Raw genomic sequence first — 17,497 nt, forward strand, 5'->3', positions numbered from 1 at the left:
CGCCATGTAAATAGCGAATCCACCATGGTGCAAGCGCACCTAGCTTTTAAAGGGAATGGGAGATGATGACACTCTGATTGGTTTGTTATATGTTACGACCAAAACACACCCATGACTCATTAAGAGACTAGGTATAAACCTTTTTGGACCATGTGACTGGCACGCCAACCATTTTTTCCATTGTTAAACTAGCAAAAGTGGATTTGGACTCACCCTAATTGCACCTGTGTCATGAAGAGTGAATGAATACCAGTAAACTACAGTCCATTTAGACACATCCTATATGAGATTAATCAGATATCCTAGATGCACAACATCAATGTAAAATTTCAACTTTTATCGGCACAACAAATGCAAGTGAACCTGAAGGTGCGCTCTTCAACGTGCTTTAACACTAGCAACTAAAGCACAAAGATTTCACAAAATTCTAATACAATAGTGTCCTCATTATAAAGTTATTTATATGGTAGATTGGCGCTGCACATCTTGCACTTAACTGTGTCTACTTCATCAAGTGATTCCAGACATCCCTGTGCATTTTTGAAGCCATGGCGAGAAACGATTTTAATTAAAACATAGGCCTACTATTGAAAAAATGTGACGAGAAAAAATGACACTACTGGATTATTAATAATATCATCACTGTTTTTGAAAAAGAAACATCTAAAAGGGAAATGACTGTTTCAAATAACCCAATCATAGTCAATAATGTCAGGCATTGCCGTTTGAGCTGACTCTGAAAAGTGAATGAACTCTGCTAAACTGAAGCGCTTTGCTAGCTGGTTAATAAACTCAACCAAACGCATCCTATGTGAGATTAATCTGATATATACAACATAAAAGTAAATTAAATCTGCACAAAAGGACACAAATGCACACATGAACTTGACCGTGCTTGTCTGAATGTGTACCTCCTGTTGTGAATGCGCTCTTGCCGTAACAACAACGCTGAAACATGGGCAACTAAAGCACAAAGAACTTACAACATTCTCGTACAATAGTGTTCTCATTATAAAGTTATGTATATGGCAGATTGGCTCCACCTATCTTGCACTTAAATGTATTTTCATGATCAAAGTGATTCCGGGCATCACTGGACGCTTTCAAATCCATAGTTTCGCTTAATTTCCCCTAAAGAGGAGTGAAAACGAGGGAGTAGAAATTAGGCCACGAGGCAATATCATGTTCTCTTTCACCTCTATCCATCCTTCTGTGCTCAGATTAACTCTCTCTCCTCCTTTTCTCTCCATCTAGTCTCCAGATAAGCACAGAGCTCTAGAAGAAACCAAAAGCTACACTACTCAGTCTTTGGCCAGTGTGGCCTATCTGATCAACACTCTTGCCAACAATGTGCTCCAGATGCTGGATATACAGGCGTCCCAGCTACGCCGCATGGAGTCGTCCATCAACCACATCTCACAGGTAATTCCTACTGCTATAGAAACATCTAGTATTGTGGGTACATTGCATTTGGTGAGATGAGCAGGGTTGTGTATTACAGTTTTGTTTCTACATTTGGTTCATTTTCTAAGGCAAGCATAACTCTTGCTCATACGTAAAGTAACAGGTTTATTCAAATCAAAAAGCCTTAAACTTTGGCACATAGCAGTACTTTTATATTAATCAAATTAGATTTTATATTTTAAGGTCAATTGACTTTGGAAATCTCTTCTACAGACTGCATGTCATTCATGTTTTATTTTTGTGCTCTTTTTGATTTAAACATGATTTTGATTTCATACACAAACCTGTAATTTGTTGTGTTTCTATGTACATTGCTGTATACGTGAAATCACACTACAACATTCCTCCACAGACGGTGGACATCCATAAAGAAAAGGTGGCCAGGCGAGAGATTGGCATTCTCACTACCAATAAGAACACTTCCCGCACGCACAAGATCATCGCACCAGCCAATCCCGAGAGGCCTGTACGCTACATCCGCAAACCCATTGACTACAGTCTGCTGGATGACGTAGGCCACGGCGTAAAGGTAGGGATGAATCCAGTCTCTGTATGTTTGCATTTGTAAGAGCGCTGACTAGGGTGGAATTAGTATTAAAGTGAATATAATTAAAACTGAATATTTTATTTGGGGTGGTGGGTAAAGTCCTGCTTCATATAGAGGCAAATTCAGAGCTGTAATTTTCAAGGTATCATTTTATATTTTACATTTAAAGCAATTGTTATTGCTTTTGAAAAATATGTTTGTAAAATGTGTAAGTTCATATGAGATAAAAGTTGTTTTCTTTTACATCCCCCTGTTATTGAATACTTTGGCTTGTGGTATAAATTATTCATGGCTGACTGCGAAAAGCTTGATTCTACATCTTCATGCTGTTAGGTGGCAGTATACTTTCAAATCAACTGCTATATCAGCCTGCACAACATAAACAAAAATACCTTTTAAACATGGTAATAGTGGCATATTGTGCATCCTTATTAATATGAATGTATTTTCTCTCTGTGGTGCTTAAAGGGTTAGTTCACCCAAAAATGAAATTTCTGTCATTAATTACTCCCCCTCATGTCGTTCCAAACCTGTAAGACTTTCGTTCATCTTCGGAACACAAATCAAGATATTTTCGATGAAATCCGAGAGGTTTCTAATCCCCAAGTGAAAACAAGGTCCAGAAAAGTAGTAAAGACATCATATCGCAAAAACAAAACAAAAAATAATGACTTTATTCAACAATTTCTTCTCTTCCCTGTCAGTCTCCTACACTGTTTACTACGTCAACGGCGTAGGACACTGACAGGGAAGAGAAGAAATTGTTGAATAAAGTCGTTATTTTTGTTTTGTTTTTGCGCACAAAAAGTATTCTCATCGCTTCGTAACATTAAAATTGAACCACTGTAGTCACGTGGTCTATTTTAACAAATCCTTTACTACTTTTCTGGACCTTGAATGTGGTAATTATGTTGCTTTCTCTTGGGGATCAGAAACCTCTCAGATTTCATCAAAAATATCTTAATTTGTGTTGAGGTCTTACGGGTGTGGAATGACATGAGGGTGAGTAATTAATGACAGAAATTTTATTTTTGGATGAACTAACCCTTTAACTAGCTGCTCTGTGTGTGTTTGCATGTGTGTGAGTTTTTCTTTACTCTTCACACTAACGGTTTGTATTTTTTTTCTCCTCACCTCTCTTAATGCCTTCATTTCTGAATGTAGTGGTTACTAAGGTTTAAGGTAAGGGTTCAGTCGGGTTTTGGTTTATGTGTGTTTTGTGTATGTGGTATAATGTCCATGTCCATATATTTGTTCCCACTCAGATTAATGATATTTGGCACTTGCCCCACAGGTCAACGCCCAGAATATGAAAGCAGGTACAACTCCACGCACAGCTGCCCCGACTCAGAAACCACCCAGCCCTCCTGGCCCAGGCAAAGGAACACTAGGGTAAGTTAGATAGAGGACCTGCTTTTTTCTTTGACTCTCTTTATGACACGTATAAAATTTAAGTAATAAATTGTATTGTTATGAAACACCAGGACCATAAGATATTTAAGAGATATTTACCCAGTCTTAAATTTCATAGTTCTCTACAGATGTAGTTTTATTGATTGGGAAAACAGAAATCTTCTGGACTAGAGGTGAAACTCGCTGTGGTTCATTAATATAAAAAAGGAGCTTCTGTTTGTCAAACTGTTTTTCTGTAAAAGACTTTTGGGTGGGCTTGATTTTTATAGAAAGAACAGAGGCAGTCCTTAAAGGGGAATCAAATTTTCCTTGATCTTTCCTAGATTAAAAGAGCTCATTGTACTATGAAAACAGTCTGAAACTTTCAGAACTCCAAACTTATGCTCCAGTCCACAAAGATCATTTGTTAAAACTAACACATGTCCTAACCAGGCGTGATGCAGTATGATTCCAGCAACAATTTATCTATCAATACTGAACATTTAGATGTCAGTGATAGCTATTTGGTGAGGTAATATAAGTACAATAGCCACTATTATTCCTAAACACCTGTAGAACTAATAATAAGAGTAAAATGTGAGAAGTTCCTACATATCTTGGGCTGTTATATTAAAGGTGCCACTCAGTCATTTTTTTCCTCATTAAAAAGTTTTACACAAAAATTTAATCAAATTGAATAGCCCTATCAGTGGCTTAATAAAATTGTTTTTATTTTACAAGCAGTGGGTCACCTAATTGTACCAGTTGAAATGCTTTTTTCTTTATCTTGGTAACTCTCCTTTCTCTCACAGAATAATTTATTTGTGAATAGCACGCATAACTGAAAATATTTGCTTGTGCGTAATTCTGCATCCGTGCTGACAGAGAAGTTGACATTGAAAGTCATTGAAACAAAATGAGTAAAATTACTGAGTGCATCTTTAAAAAGGTCTCTGAGCATTTCAGTCGGAATTGTTTTTGCATTGTATTTCAGTGCAAATGACTTGCATTATAAGAGGACATTTAGGAGCAAAATAATATGTAAAATGTATGTATATAAAATGTATATTATATGACCTCTTTAAATTATGAGATTCTGTTGTGCACGTGTTGATATGGTGTTTGAAAAGGAAATTCGCTTTCTCTCCATCTCTTATCTAATCTCTATTCCTGACAGCCAGGCTCACACACATCTACGACTGTGTGTGTTGTAGTTAACCGTTTTGGCTTGTTCTCTGTTCAGGGACTGAAACACTAATGCGTTCTGGATCTGTGTGTTTCAGTCTTTGTGCCTTTTTCTGCCACTGCAGGTCACTGTGGAGAACAAAATGTCATGTTGTGTTTGTGATATGTTATTATTATTTCATGTCATTGAGTTTTTACAGCTGATGTTTGTTACTGTTAAACCTCAACTGTGTTCTTCCCGCTCATGCCCATGTCCACGGCCCCTAACCCCTCACTGTCACCATGGCAACACAACGGCCAACCACAAGCAATTCAGACAACCTTCTGTGATACATCACAACAGGCTCCTTTAAATATCTACCCGTCACATAATAAGAATCCTGCTAGGGATGGGCAGTATGACGATATATATACTATGCAACAGTATAAAAGTATCACTGATAGAGTTTCCCTTATATTGTGGAAGAAACTGTTAAGAAACATGCATTATTGCGAACATGCAGAGTAGGACGTATTCAAGATGAGGAAGAACCCATTATTAAAGTCGTCATGAAATCAAAATTTACCCTGTTTACTTTGTTAGTGCATATTACTAGTCTTGTGGTGAACAATTCATCCGTGCAAGTTAACACACAGAAAAAAATAGTTTGTCGTGGTAATTTTTAATCAAAATCTGAAAAGTTACTTCCGGTCTGGAATGGCGTTCCTTCTCTGGTGACGTCTGAGACTTTAAAGGGTTTGTGTTAAAAAAAAAAAAAAAAATCCAATTCTATGGATGTATTGGATTTTTTTCGGTTATGTACCTAAAATGTCTTCATTTCGATGTTTTCAACCATCAAAATACTAGGGCTGTCCTCGACTAAAGATTTTTCTAGTCGACTAGTTCATTTAAGCGATTAGTTGACTAAACGCACATGTATATTAATAAGCCATATAAATAATAATAATAATAATAATAATAATAAGCCTTTAATTGCCTATACTGTATATGATACATATCCTAATCAACGCTCAAGTGCACACATAAAGCTTGCCTTAGTGATTATGAATGTGTCGTGAAAAAACAGCAAGGAAACTGTCTAAACATTTTAATAATTTATTGATAATGTTTTCTGTTTTCGGCTGCAGAGATGAAGTCAACGATGCTGACTCGTCATCTCCGCATTAGTGGACACGCCAATATGCACGTTTCATACGGGTTATACATAAAAACAAACGGATTAAACAAATATTCAAATATATTATACATATTTGTTTTCCATTTGAATTGGTTGAAAATCACTTGACATTTAAAGCTTTCTATAAATATATTTCTCATGTCTGTGAGGCAACTATACACTGAGTTTTGGTTTATTTTTTTGACACACTCAAGTTCACAGAGACCAAGACGGCAGAAAGCACATTTTTGTTTTTATTTTACAAAAGCACAATGTTTTATTGTTATTGTGAGTTAACACAAATAAAAGTAGACCGTTTCAAATGATGTATTACTCTTATTTAAAATTGAGTATTTTAAGTTATTTCCACTTTTATCAGGAAAAAATGCAAGTGATCGCGCCGGCGTCTTCATGTCATGCAGTAAGCATGCTAATACTTCAGCTTCCACACTCTATACAAACACATGGATATGCGCCTAATAATAGCGCTCATTTATTTGGGTTAACGTTAGAGCGAGCAGCCATGTACAGTTGCTACTACTTGCATGTTTCAAATGATAAGCCATAATTGAGGTCAGTGGATGATAGGCTAAGGTTTGGATTTCCTGCCTGACATACATACTGTAATGACCACAAGGACCTGCTGTTAACGATCTGTCCCTCACGGACTGCGTGAACTCTCCACAAGGTTTTTTTTTCTGCGACTAACCGACTAATAACGCTTAACGTGCAATAAGACAGTGATATTAAAGGAGCAAATTCTGTACACACCTTATTAATAAACCATACTATGTGCAGATAAGCTGATGAGCCCAGAATATGAACACTGCACGTTTAATTACATGTTAAGCATTTTCTGTATAATGGTTTTCTATGAGAGGAAAATGCTTAACTTGTAATTAAATGTGTTGCTTTCATATTTTGGGCTCATCTGCCTTTCTGTACATAGTATGCTTTATTAGTATGGTGTTTACTGAGTTTGGTTTTTTTATATTATATATGTATATATATATAATATAATGTATTTTTTTTTATATGTATTTTTCACATTAAGCGTTTAAGAATGTCCCCTATTAGAGGGTTTGTGTTAAAAAACATTTCAATGGATGTATTGGATTTTTTTTTCGGTGACGCATCTAAAATGTCTTCATTTCGATGTTTTCGACCATCAAAATGCTGCATTATATTCATGTCGTGCAGCTTTGTCAACATGAACTCAGTTTCTTCGGCACCCCAAAAATTGCCTTATTTAATGCTATGTTTGCAAATCTGCGCATGACAACGTCGTCCCTGTATGTTACAAGCATATGCACACTTTGGTCAGAGTAGAATAGATGCAATTAAAGTGGTTACATGGCTGTTTATTGCGATCCAGAAATTACACCACGTTTTACTATGATTATTTTTACTACGATTATGATCTTAATCGCATCAATTTAAAGGATTGTGTTTACAAGCGTTTACAGTTTAATAGCAATATTGCCTGAATCTCATTATAATCACATTATGAAGGTACATGTAAACAGTCATTCATTAGTAGACTCTATTAGAACCGATAACCAAAAAGTGTAAAAAGTATTGGTCAAACCAATTTTCAGTCTACTTCTAATAAAGAATCTTTCATTTGTAAAGTGTGTAATTCACTAAATTGTCTATAGGCATTGTCAGCTAACTATTTATTTAAAAAAAAAATTTTTTAGGTGAAATTCAAGCAAAAATAACTTTAGTGTCATATGTTCCATTAAAATATTCATATTATTTGTAGGTTCAGAAATAAAATTACTCATACCTTGATCTATTTTGGTCATGCTGCCCATCCTAATTACTCCTGAGATCTACAAATAACTATAAATTAGACACGACTCATGAGGTTGGCTTTACGCTACTGTTGTGATATTCTAAATGGATTTTTACTCTACAAGATGTGATATAATATCTCCCAGTATGTAATTATTGGGGTCTGTCATCAATGATGTTTGACTCCACCCCTTAGAGGATATTAAATATTTTAACCCCGCCCCCCTCGGCAGGCGGCATTCCCCTTACCGGACGCTCGAGCCTGTGCGTCCACCCGTCGTCCCTAACGACTATGTGCAGAGTCCAACACGCAACACCGCACCACCCCTGCAGAGCCCGGCTAGAACTGCATCCGTTAATCAGAGGACCCGCACGTACAGGTACTCACACACACACACACACACACACACACACACACACACACACACACACACACACACACGCCTACTCCACACACGCAGCATTATCCCCTGGACAGGCTTAAAAAACAAACTTTGAAAAGGAAAAAAAAGGTCCCTCACACTTTCTCACCCTCTTCCGCATCCTCTTCCTTTCCTGTCTGTCCTTCCTGTCGCTGTTGTTCTGTTTTTAAGCTGTCTTTGTTTGGTGTCTGTCGCAGTGTGACTCTCGGCCAAAGTAACAGTCACTCACTAACTTTCTCTCTCCTTTGCTTTCTCTCTCTCTCATGCTTGGATCTTTTTTGGGTTCAAACAGCCATAGCCTACTTAAAGAAGAGCTTTATCCTGCTCTTTCACTCACCGTCTTTTTCTATTTCAGTCTTTCTTACCCGTATCGCTTCATCTCTTTGCTGTTTGCATTCTCAACGCTCTGATTTTGAGAGTCTCAGGGGACAAACAGAGAGCACATAATCACATTCTTACAGAACGCTTCCTCCTCTTCCTCTTCTCAGATTCTCTCCCACAATTCCTCAATCCATGACCATGCCAGATGTGTATGAAGAAATCTTTCTTTGTAGATTCTACACATTATTACATTACCGTTCAAGTTTTTTTTTCATTTGAAAACAAAAGAATACTTTTATTCAGTAAGAATGCATTGAATTGATCAGAAGGGACAGCATAGACATTTAAAATGTTACACAAGGTTTCTATTTCAAATAAATGCTGTTCTTTTGAACTTTCTATTCATCATATAATCCTAAAGAAAAGTATCACAGCCTTGGTGAGCATAAGAGACTTCTTTCAAAAACATTGACTAAACTTTTGAACGGTAGTATATATTCAATACATTAATCAAAAATTGGACTAAAATTGATCATCAAGGGAGAGTGATTTGAAAACGGTAGGTTTTGCTTAATGGTTAACAGAGCAAATATTATGCACAATATTACAAGGCTGTTGGTAAATTTAAACCTGATATAAGAAGGAAATTCTTATGTTATTTGTCTAAGTGGACATGAATGCCAGCTGATGCTGATAATCTGAATGGCCAAATAAAGGGATTTTAATCTGCCTGGTCGTTAAATCGGTCTACGACTTGCTATTAACTGATAATTTGACAATGCCCAAATATTGTAATAACATTGGCCAGACTTTTAAAACAGTCTGCCACTAGTAATCAGCCGATAATATGAAAATTGCCAAATATGGGGCTGTTGTTCTTCCTGACCATTTTGTAATCTGAAAATGGCCCAACATCAGCCAGGCTGATTAAATTATTTTACTTATAGTTATCAGCCGATAATCTGAAAATAGCCTAACTGTTGACTGACTAATTGGTCTGGTCAATGAAATCTTGATGATTCTGTGAAATGTGCTGAAATTATATTTCATGTGGATTTTTTGGTGAGGGCAGAATGAAAAGTGCTAGACTGAGTGTGAGGCTGTTTTACATAATATATATGTTTGTTTATGTGTGCTATTTAAAGTCAACCTAAAATTGGCCCAGTTACTTTCTTAATGCTCTCTCCTTATTGTGAATGATTCATCGGTGCAAATGATTGTCGTTGTAAACTTTAATCAAAATATAATAACTTGTTCTTCCTTTAAAGGTGCAATAGGTGATTCTCTACAGAAACATTTGTTGTTATACTTGTTGAAAGTCTCCTCATATCCTGATAGCAATCACTGTTAATTGGTCTAAATGTTTTTTTTTTTTTTTTATAAATGTATATTGTCTGTGGAAGGCATAGGCCCATAAAATGTTCATCCAATCATTATATTTGGTTTCATGCTCGTTTCATGCTATGCAGAGTTTATGCAGAGTTTATACAGACAGACCTCAGTCACTGATCACTGCAAACAAACAGCAGCCACCTTTTACAGTTCCTACTGAATCAAAACAACGAGCTTATGCTACATTCACTTTCGTAATTCAGTACCATAATTAAGAGATGGCAACCCGTGACGTTCTAACCAGAGCTGTTCAGTCAGACTCGGAATTATGTGTTTCCATGTGAACAATATCAACACCGAAATTAATCTGCAGCAGTCAGGTACAAGCTCTCTAAATTGTTTACATTCATTATTATTGTACTGTTATGTGCTTTGAGACATGAGGTAGTTTAACGCCGTCTCTTGTGACGCTTTGCCGAGAGTAGCTATGTGCCTTGCCTTCGTGTGTTTTGGAGGAGGCGTGGCTTTGGACAGCGATTTGCAAGGAGGGTGGGTTTGTATGCTTTTAATGCTAGCAGGCTAATGTTAGCATTTCCCAGATCACCTACTGCGCCTTTAAAATGACTTTTCTTTTTTGTTGACGTCATTTATGCCACCTGGTCTACTGAATAATGTATCCAAACAGTTACATTGTTTTAGCTAACTCGCATTCAGTCTGGCTCCATTCTGGTATGTAACGTCCACTTTTGAGGATCTAATCAGTTCTTAATGGACATGTCAAGTCCCACCCTACATTTCCCCCTCCCCATTCTTTATCCTGTTTCACTCGGGAAAAACGTCAAGTTACGGAACTAAAACAGTCAAATGGCAATTGACGTTAACTTGCATGATGTGTCTTTTGTGTGTTTCAGTAGTGGCAGCAGTGGTGGCAGTCATCCCAGCAGTCGCAGTAGCAGCAGAGAGAACAGTGGGAGTGGAAGTGTGGGCGTGCCCATCGCCGTGCCAACACCTGCCCCGCCCACAGCCTTTCCCGGTGAGATTTCCACTCTTTGCATAAGAGCCCCGATATACTTCAAGTGAAATTGAAGTATGAACTGGCGTGATGTCATTTCGAACAAAATCAGGCCAAAATGAAGTTTGTTGCGGGAGTACTAGAACACAATTAGAAATTGAAGCTGTAATTCTAATTGAAAGAAACATTGGCATTGATTTTCATGTTTAATATTGTAAAGCTGCTTGCTTTAAAGCAACCTCTTGTATAAATTGTTATAAAAATAAACGTGACGTGACTTCATTGGAGTGCCGAATTTTAGAGCTTGTGCACACACATCCACATCCCTATGATCAGATGCTTTATCTGCTGTTTTCTCACTGCTGTGATTTTTGTTGTGTTTATTTTGTTATTGAGAGGAAAATTGAACAAAAAACTTCGTGAGTATATCAAGGCCTTGAGTATTAGTAAATGAATCTGAGAACTGTCCAAGGTTCTGAAGGAAGTTTCTTTGCTGCATTGAAAGTGCTATTTCCTGTCCACCTATTAGCGATGATAACTTCTCTTTCTGTTCACTACTTTCTTCTCTTTTCACTCGCTGTTCCTATCCCTCTTCCCTGTGGCCCTGTTTCTCCTTTCGACCTTTCTTCCCTCTGTTCTGTCACTCTTGTTCTCTTCTCCCCTGGGCTTCCTGTCTCTGTGTGGCGTGTGGAGCTGCAGGTACAGCACCTGCCCCTCCCAACCCTCCGAAACCCCCTCCAAGCGTTACTATCCCTGCCCCTCCCGTACCTCCGCCACCTCCCACCCCAGAGCCAGTGCTCCCCGCCCCTGCCCCCGCCCCTGCCCCTGCCCCTGCTCTGCCAGCAGAGGGCCCTCCTGAGATACCACCACCCCCACAGCTGCCCCCCAACCTCCCTGTTAACACCAACACCAACCCTCCTGCTGCAACTAGCACTCCCGCTCAAGGTGAGTCCCCTCACCCCCCGCCTGAAATCCATCTCCACTCTCGTTCATCTTTGAGTGACATACGTGATTCACCCAGGACTCATCCCTCCTCCACCTCACCCAGTCTTCACCTGCATGGGCTTGGTTTGTTTTGGCTCACTGTGCATCTGTGCTCCAGTTCTTAGCGGAATTACATTCCCAGTGACGTCTCCATCACATCATTTGGTCCATTTCTGTTTTCTGTTTCCTGTTTGTGCTTCTTAGGGACTGTTTGGGGGTTTTGGAACTATTTTCTTTTAATGATGAGATGTTTCATACAAAACACATCAAAATGAGGAATTTATCATGGGCCAACATTTTTACATGGACAGATTGGCTGGAGGTTATATTGTTTTCTATAGCTGTGTTCCAGAACTAGTGAGCTACCTACCTAGATGGTATTTTAAGGTATCATTTTTAAGGCAGAGCATACGTTGCCTTCTATGATGCATCTTTTGGGCTAAAATCAGCATTACACAAGGCATGGAAAAGGGAACCCCAGAATGCATTGTGACAAACTTAGTAAAAATGAATCTAAGACTATGGGCAAGCAAGAGAAATGTTGTTTATAAATATTTAATGTTGTTGGCCAATATTGGAGATTTTTTATTTTTTTGGAAGTGGATATTAATTTGAGCTTATTTCTCCATTTTATATTACCTTTGGTGTCATCTAGCAGGCACTTGAAGCAGTATTATTGTTAACTAAAGCTAAAACCCTAAACATTTTAGTTACTTAAAATAAAATAAACATTAACTGAAATAAAAAAATTAACTTATTTCAGCTAGTTTTTTAATATACATATTTTTAAAGATGACAAAACCACAACCAAAGTACTAAATCCCTAAAATGAAAATGAAAACAGAAAATATAAAATAAGATTCAAAATATTAACAAAAACTTGAATATAATATCAGTGATACGAAAATGTCACTGACTTGAAGTGTTAGTCTATAAAACTAAATCTTTATAAGTATCATATCGGACAGATTTTTTTAAATTTATGCATCCTTAATTATAAATATACATGCGAATATTTCATTCAATACTTAAAAGTATTGATAAAATAGTGTTCAATCTGATTAAAATACACCCAATTTAGAAATATAGATTCAGACACAAAGCCCTTCATTACTTTGTGATTAATGAAGGCTGACTGTGTTATCACGCTTATTACACAGCTACTTGCCAATTAAATAAATAGAGTGAGGCAGCTAGCTAGGGTTTAATCAGAGCTTGTGTCTTCAGTTCATCCCATATACCGTTGAATGTACCATGGTCTACTTAATGTGTATTCCCTACTGTAATTCAGTGGTGTACCAACAAAATTGGTTTTATTATTTCTTATCTCTCTGTCTCCCAGGCAACGGTCCTCACTTTTACAGTATGAACCGGCCAATGACGCGGCACGCCACGCCCTCTGTGGGAGGTTCCCTGCCCTATCGCCGGCCGTCATCAGTTACTGGACAGCCCAACAACATGCCTCAGAACACAAATCCAAACATGATCCAAAACCAGCTCAATGGAGGGCCACACTACAACCTAAACCAAGGTAGAGAAAAGACATGCTCAAGTGTCCTCATATAATGGTAGAAAATAAATACAATAATTAGAAGAGGAGCTTGTTTGTATGTCATTTTGATCAGTGAACTCTGACTTGATCTGATTGTTCTCTCTCTTTTCTTTCATTTGCCATCTGGTTTTCTCCTGTTTTCTTGTCAACTTCCTCTCTTTTCCTTCCCTTTGTTTCAACCACACTTTTTCACACTTTCCTTTCTTGCCTTTTTTCCCTTCTGTACCAAATCATCCCTGTTGTTGGGGTGGGCAGCCCCTATGGCCCCTCCACCCCCCTCTATTCTCCAGATTACCCCCCAGCTACCACTCATGGGCTTTGTGGCTCGGGTTCAGGAGACCAGTAAGTTATCGGTTTGGGAAAAAAAGTTTGTGGTAGATTCATGAATGTGTTTTTTTTTGTTTTGTTTTTTGTGTTTTGACTGGTTTTGCATGCTCTTTAGACATTTGCATGCTCATTTTAGACATTACTGTTGTGAAAACTCCCTGCATGTCCTCACCAGCTGCAACGCAGTAAGATTCCAGTGGCAAGAAGGCTAAAAAAACGCAACAAAATCGATCACAAATCACAGCCAATCAGAAGAGTGTGTGGGCAATCTTGCACTTGCAATGAAATGGATGAGTACATTATCAAATTAATATAAATGTATCAATTTTAACTATTTTATATACGTACTCTGTGACTTTGTCATTGAATACACTTGTTTTTTCACACAGAGTTCACAGTTTGAACTAGTGTTGTCACAATACTAGAATGTCTAACTTCAATACGATACCTTGTAAAATATTGACATTCGAAACAATTTTCGATACTGGGGAAAACTGCCATATAGATAGTTTTATTATTATCATAGTTTTTTGATAATTTGGGTTATTTTGTTGCAGTAGCTTACACACAGCACAGCTTTATTTGAAACTTTTAACTAAATTTACAAAAGAGAGACAAGTAAACAGTCAGTAAAGTAAGAACAAATAAACAAATTGCAAATGATAGCACAAATAAATACTACAGAATAAAGAGACTTAAATAAATTAAATAAATTAAATAAACACTGCTTTAAGTTTTTCAGGTGGGTCTAACAGTAGTATACGGGTAAAAATACTACTAGAAATTAAATAAAGTAATCAAATGTAAAATAAAACTGGACAGTCTTCATTGTAAAAATTAAATACAGATTAATGCTTACAATTAAAGTTACAAAAGTTATTGTCAAGAGCAGAGAGTGATTTTCTTTGTCTTTTGTTCTTTGATTAATATGACAGACAGCCGCAGGTATATTAGGCTGCTGTCACTTTAAAAGCTAATGCACGTATCCAATATACTGTTACGCAGCATGCGTTTTCTTTCTCAACTATTTACGTTCCAAAACTGACTGTTTATCTGAATACTCACCAAGATGGGCATTTTGACATCATTTTGTGTGTATTTGACCATTTAAAGGTGCAATGTGTAAATTTTAGGAGGATCTATTGACAGAAATACAATATAATATACATAACTATGTTTTCAGTGGTGTATAAAGACCTTACATAATGAACCGTTATGTATTTATCACCTTAGAATGAGCCATTTCTATCTGCATACACCATGGGTCCCCTTACATGTTAAGTCACTATTTTGCACCAGCATGTTTCTACAGTAGCCCTAAATGGACAAACTCCTCTACAGAGCCTGTTTGCTTGACTAGCTACTCTCTGCTGTCTCAGACGACGACATATTGTCCTGTCTTGGCCACCGTAGCTTCTCTAAATTGCAATTCGCAACAACACCACTAAATGCCGCTAAAATTTACACACTGCACCTTTAAGTGCAATAAGCAACAAAAAAAAAAAAACTCGCTTTGGTACTCGCGAGCTGTTTGAGAGGCGGCTTTATGTGCGGTCCACTTGTATGGATCAATGGTGTGAGCGCAAAACATGCGGGAATGAGTAAAATTATTCACCGAAATTCATGCCCTGTAGCTCTAACACTATTTAATCTGAATGAATGAGATGAGTGAGTGAGAGGAGGCGGGTGTGTGCACGAGAAAGAGCAGCTGGTATCGGTGTATCGATACTGCAGAAAAGGAGTATTGGAATCAATCATTTTTGACAACACTAGTTTAAACGTTCTTGTTTTCATTTAATTGTTTTTCAAGATCTGGGGTAAATTATCCATTGTCACTTTCATTATGGTTATTAAAGTCACACACAGTGATATTCAAAATTAAATGAAATCCTTTTATAATCAGTGCCTGAGGTTATCTTTGTCATTGAACATATAGTTTGTATGTTCTTGTTCCCAGCCGTGATGTTGCAGAAATAGAAACCGTTTAAAAATAGAGTCCCCTGTTGCTCGTCACGTATTGCAGTCGCGGCTGGTTAGGACAAAAACTCTGATTAATATGGAAAAGATACCTTTTTTTACATGTTACGATGTCGCGTCTGGTTAGGACAGTGTTAGGCCACGTACGCACTGAAAAAAGCAACAAGAGACAGTGTTTTGTTTGGCTGTTGCTGTTTAACAGCATGTACTCTGCATATGAACCACTTCTTGGTTCATTTTAAGTCAGATATGACTGAAAGTAATGACTGTCTTTTTAAGTGATTCTATAAAACTGGGACATAAGAGTCAGGCTGATTTGTTTATTTTATATCATAACCCTTTAATTCAGACTTAAAGGGTTAAAATATATAATTTCTGAGATGCTTTTGACCTTATTTGCTTACCCTTATTTAGCTGCAGTGTGTACATGGCCTTAGTGAAGTTCCCTTTTCAAAAAAATACAGCTGTTTTGAGGTCAGTGGTTATGCTTCCATCCCTGAATGTAGTACTCCCTAATTTCTTTACTAACGCATGTCTCCTCCTTAACTTCCCCATCCGGCATGAGTCATTTGTCTCACATCAGACAAACTGAAGTTACCCAGTTCCTTCAGAAATGGCTTTATAAACAAGATTATTTGTTCATCCCTTCAGTCTCAGACGCACCTCCTCCACCGCCCCCTGCAGAAGAAGTGGAGTTCGAGGAGGCAACCCCGCCCCCGCCTCCTCCAGAGGACTATGAGGATGAGGAGGGTGATGATGAGGAAGAGTCAGCAGTGGTGGAGTACAGTGACCCTTACGCTGAAGAAGACCCACCATGGGCCCCTCGCAGTTACCTGGAGAAAGGTGTTACTGTTTTTCTCACAGTGCATTTCAAACACTTGTTTGGCAATTTAGGAAAGCTTTTTCTATGTACAGTGCACAGCATAAATGAGTGCACCCCCTCTGAAACTCAGCAATTACTCAATTACTTAGTAGACATGTTAGGGCTCTTAAGAGATATAATGTTCCAGCAAGTCTGCTTAATCAATTACCAAAGAAGCATGTCAAAATTATTCAGGAAAATAAGATTTTCTTATCAAAGTGATAAAATGTTGTGTAGCAAAAATGAGTACACCCTCCTAAAAGTTACTAAATAAAAATGTTCTGGTGTAAGTTTAAGGCAATGTTTGATCAACAGGTAAGTATGTTGAACCAAGACATTTAAAGAGAAGTAATTTCTTTACAATTAAAAGTGTTATATAGCCCACTGAATCATTCTCAGACTTAATGCTGACAACAATGGAACCACTTGGAGAGAACTGTCAGGAGACTTATTTCTTGGCACAAAAGAGGACAGTGGTACAAGAGGATTACCAAATCATTGTTTTAAGTGTGAAAATATAGAAAAAGTAACACAGAAATTCAAAAACAATGGACTTGTGACAATGCCCCTGAAATAATCAGGCTTTCATTTTAGTGATGAGGGATTTTTTTTGCTAGACAAAGAGCAGGAGAAATACCAAGAGAGTGTCTCAGAGCCAGCAAAAGCTATGAAAAGAGTGATTGTTTATCTCACAGAGTAAGATGCAGCCTGCAGAAATGACATGCATGGTTGTTGTTCTCACTGGAACTACCTACTGTAGCCAAAGCACAATAAAGTCAGTTAGCCATTTCCAAAACCCATATTTACAAAATATAGATTCTGGGAATCAATACTCTGGTCTCATGAGACCAAAACAATCATTTTGGATCTAACCGCATCCAAAATGTTATGGTGTTGCTAGAGGAGGAGTACAGTGAGAAGTGCCTGATTCCCACAGTAAAGTTCAGTGGTAGTAAAGCTCTTATATAGGGATGTATGAGTGCTGAAGGTGTGAGGGAGTTGTGCTTTATCAAAGCTGTCATGAATTTCCACACCACTGTGTAGTTTAATACACAAACTTGAAACCCTTTCCTTATTCCCTGCATTGTTGGGCATTTTTTCAACATGACAATGAGGATATGCATTCTCCCAAGGTGAAAAACCTTCTGTGGACATGTATTGCACTC

General features: G+C 37.6%; 1 protein-coding gene across 16 annotated transcripts in view; it reads left to right on the forward strand.

Moving 5' to 3' along the window:
* abi2b (abl-interactor 2b) overlaps nt 1-17,497 on the forward strand; it is a 28,829-nt gene that overhangs the window by 3,888 nt on the left and 7,444 nt on the right. Inside the window, exons 2-11 of one of the 16 annotated variants that reach the window (XM_051897841.1) lie at nt 1,255-1,422; nt 1,817-1,993; nt 3,176-3,193; nt 3,306-3,403; nt 7,776-7,922; nt 10,529-10,650; nt 11,323-11,574; nt 12,956-13,144; nt 13,421-13,507; nt 16,121-16,312. In XM_051897841.1, the coding sequence (XP_051753801.1) occupies nt 1,255-1,422; nt 1,817-1,993; nt 3,176-3,193; nt 3,306-3,403; nt 7,776-7,922; nt 10,529-10,650; nt 11,323-11,574; nt 12,956-13,144; nt 13,421-13,507; nt 16,121-16,312 (1,450 nt within the window). The remainder of the gene's footprint in view (nt 1-1,254; nt 1,423-1,816; nt 1,994-3,175; nt 3,194-3,305; nt 3,404-7,775; nt 7,923-10,528; nt 10,651-11,322; nt 11,575-12,955; nt 13,145-13,420; nt 13,508-16,120; nt 16,313-17,497) is intronic. The other 15 variants (XM_051897842.1, XM_051897846.1, XM_051897847.1 and 12 more) reach the window with 15 other exon arrangements.

Source organism: Ctenopharyngodon idella, chromosome 6, assembly GCF_019924925.1.
Source record: "Ctenopharyngodon idella isolate HZGC_01 chromosome 6, HZGC01, whole genome shotgun sequence".
Classification (NCBI taxonomy): domain Eukaryota; kingdom Metazoa; phylum Chordata; class Actinopteri; order Cypriniformes; family Xenocyprididae; genus Ctenopharyngodon; species Ctenopharyngodon idella.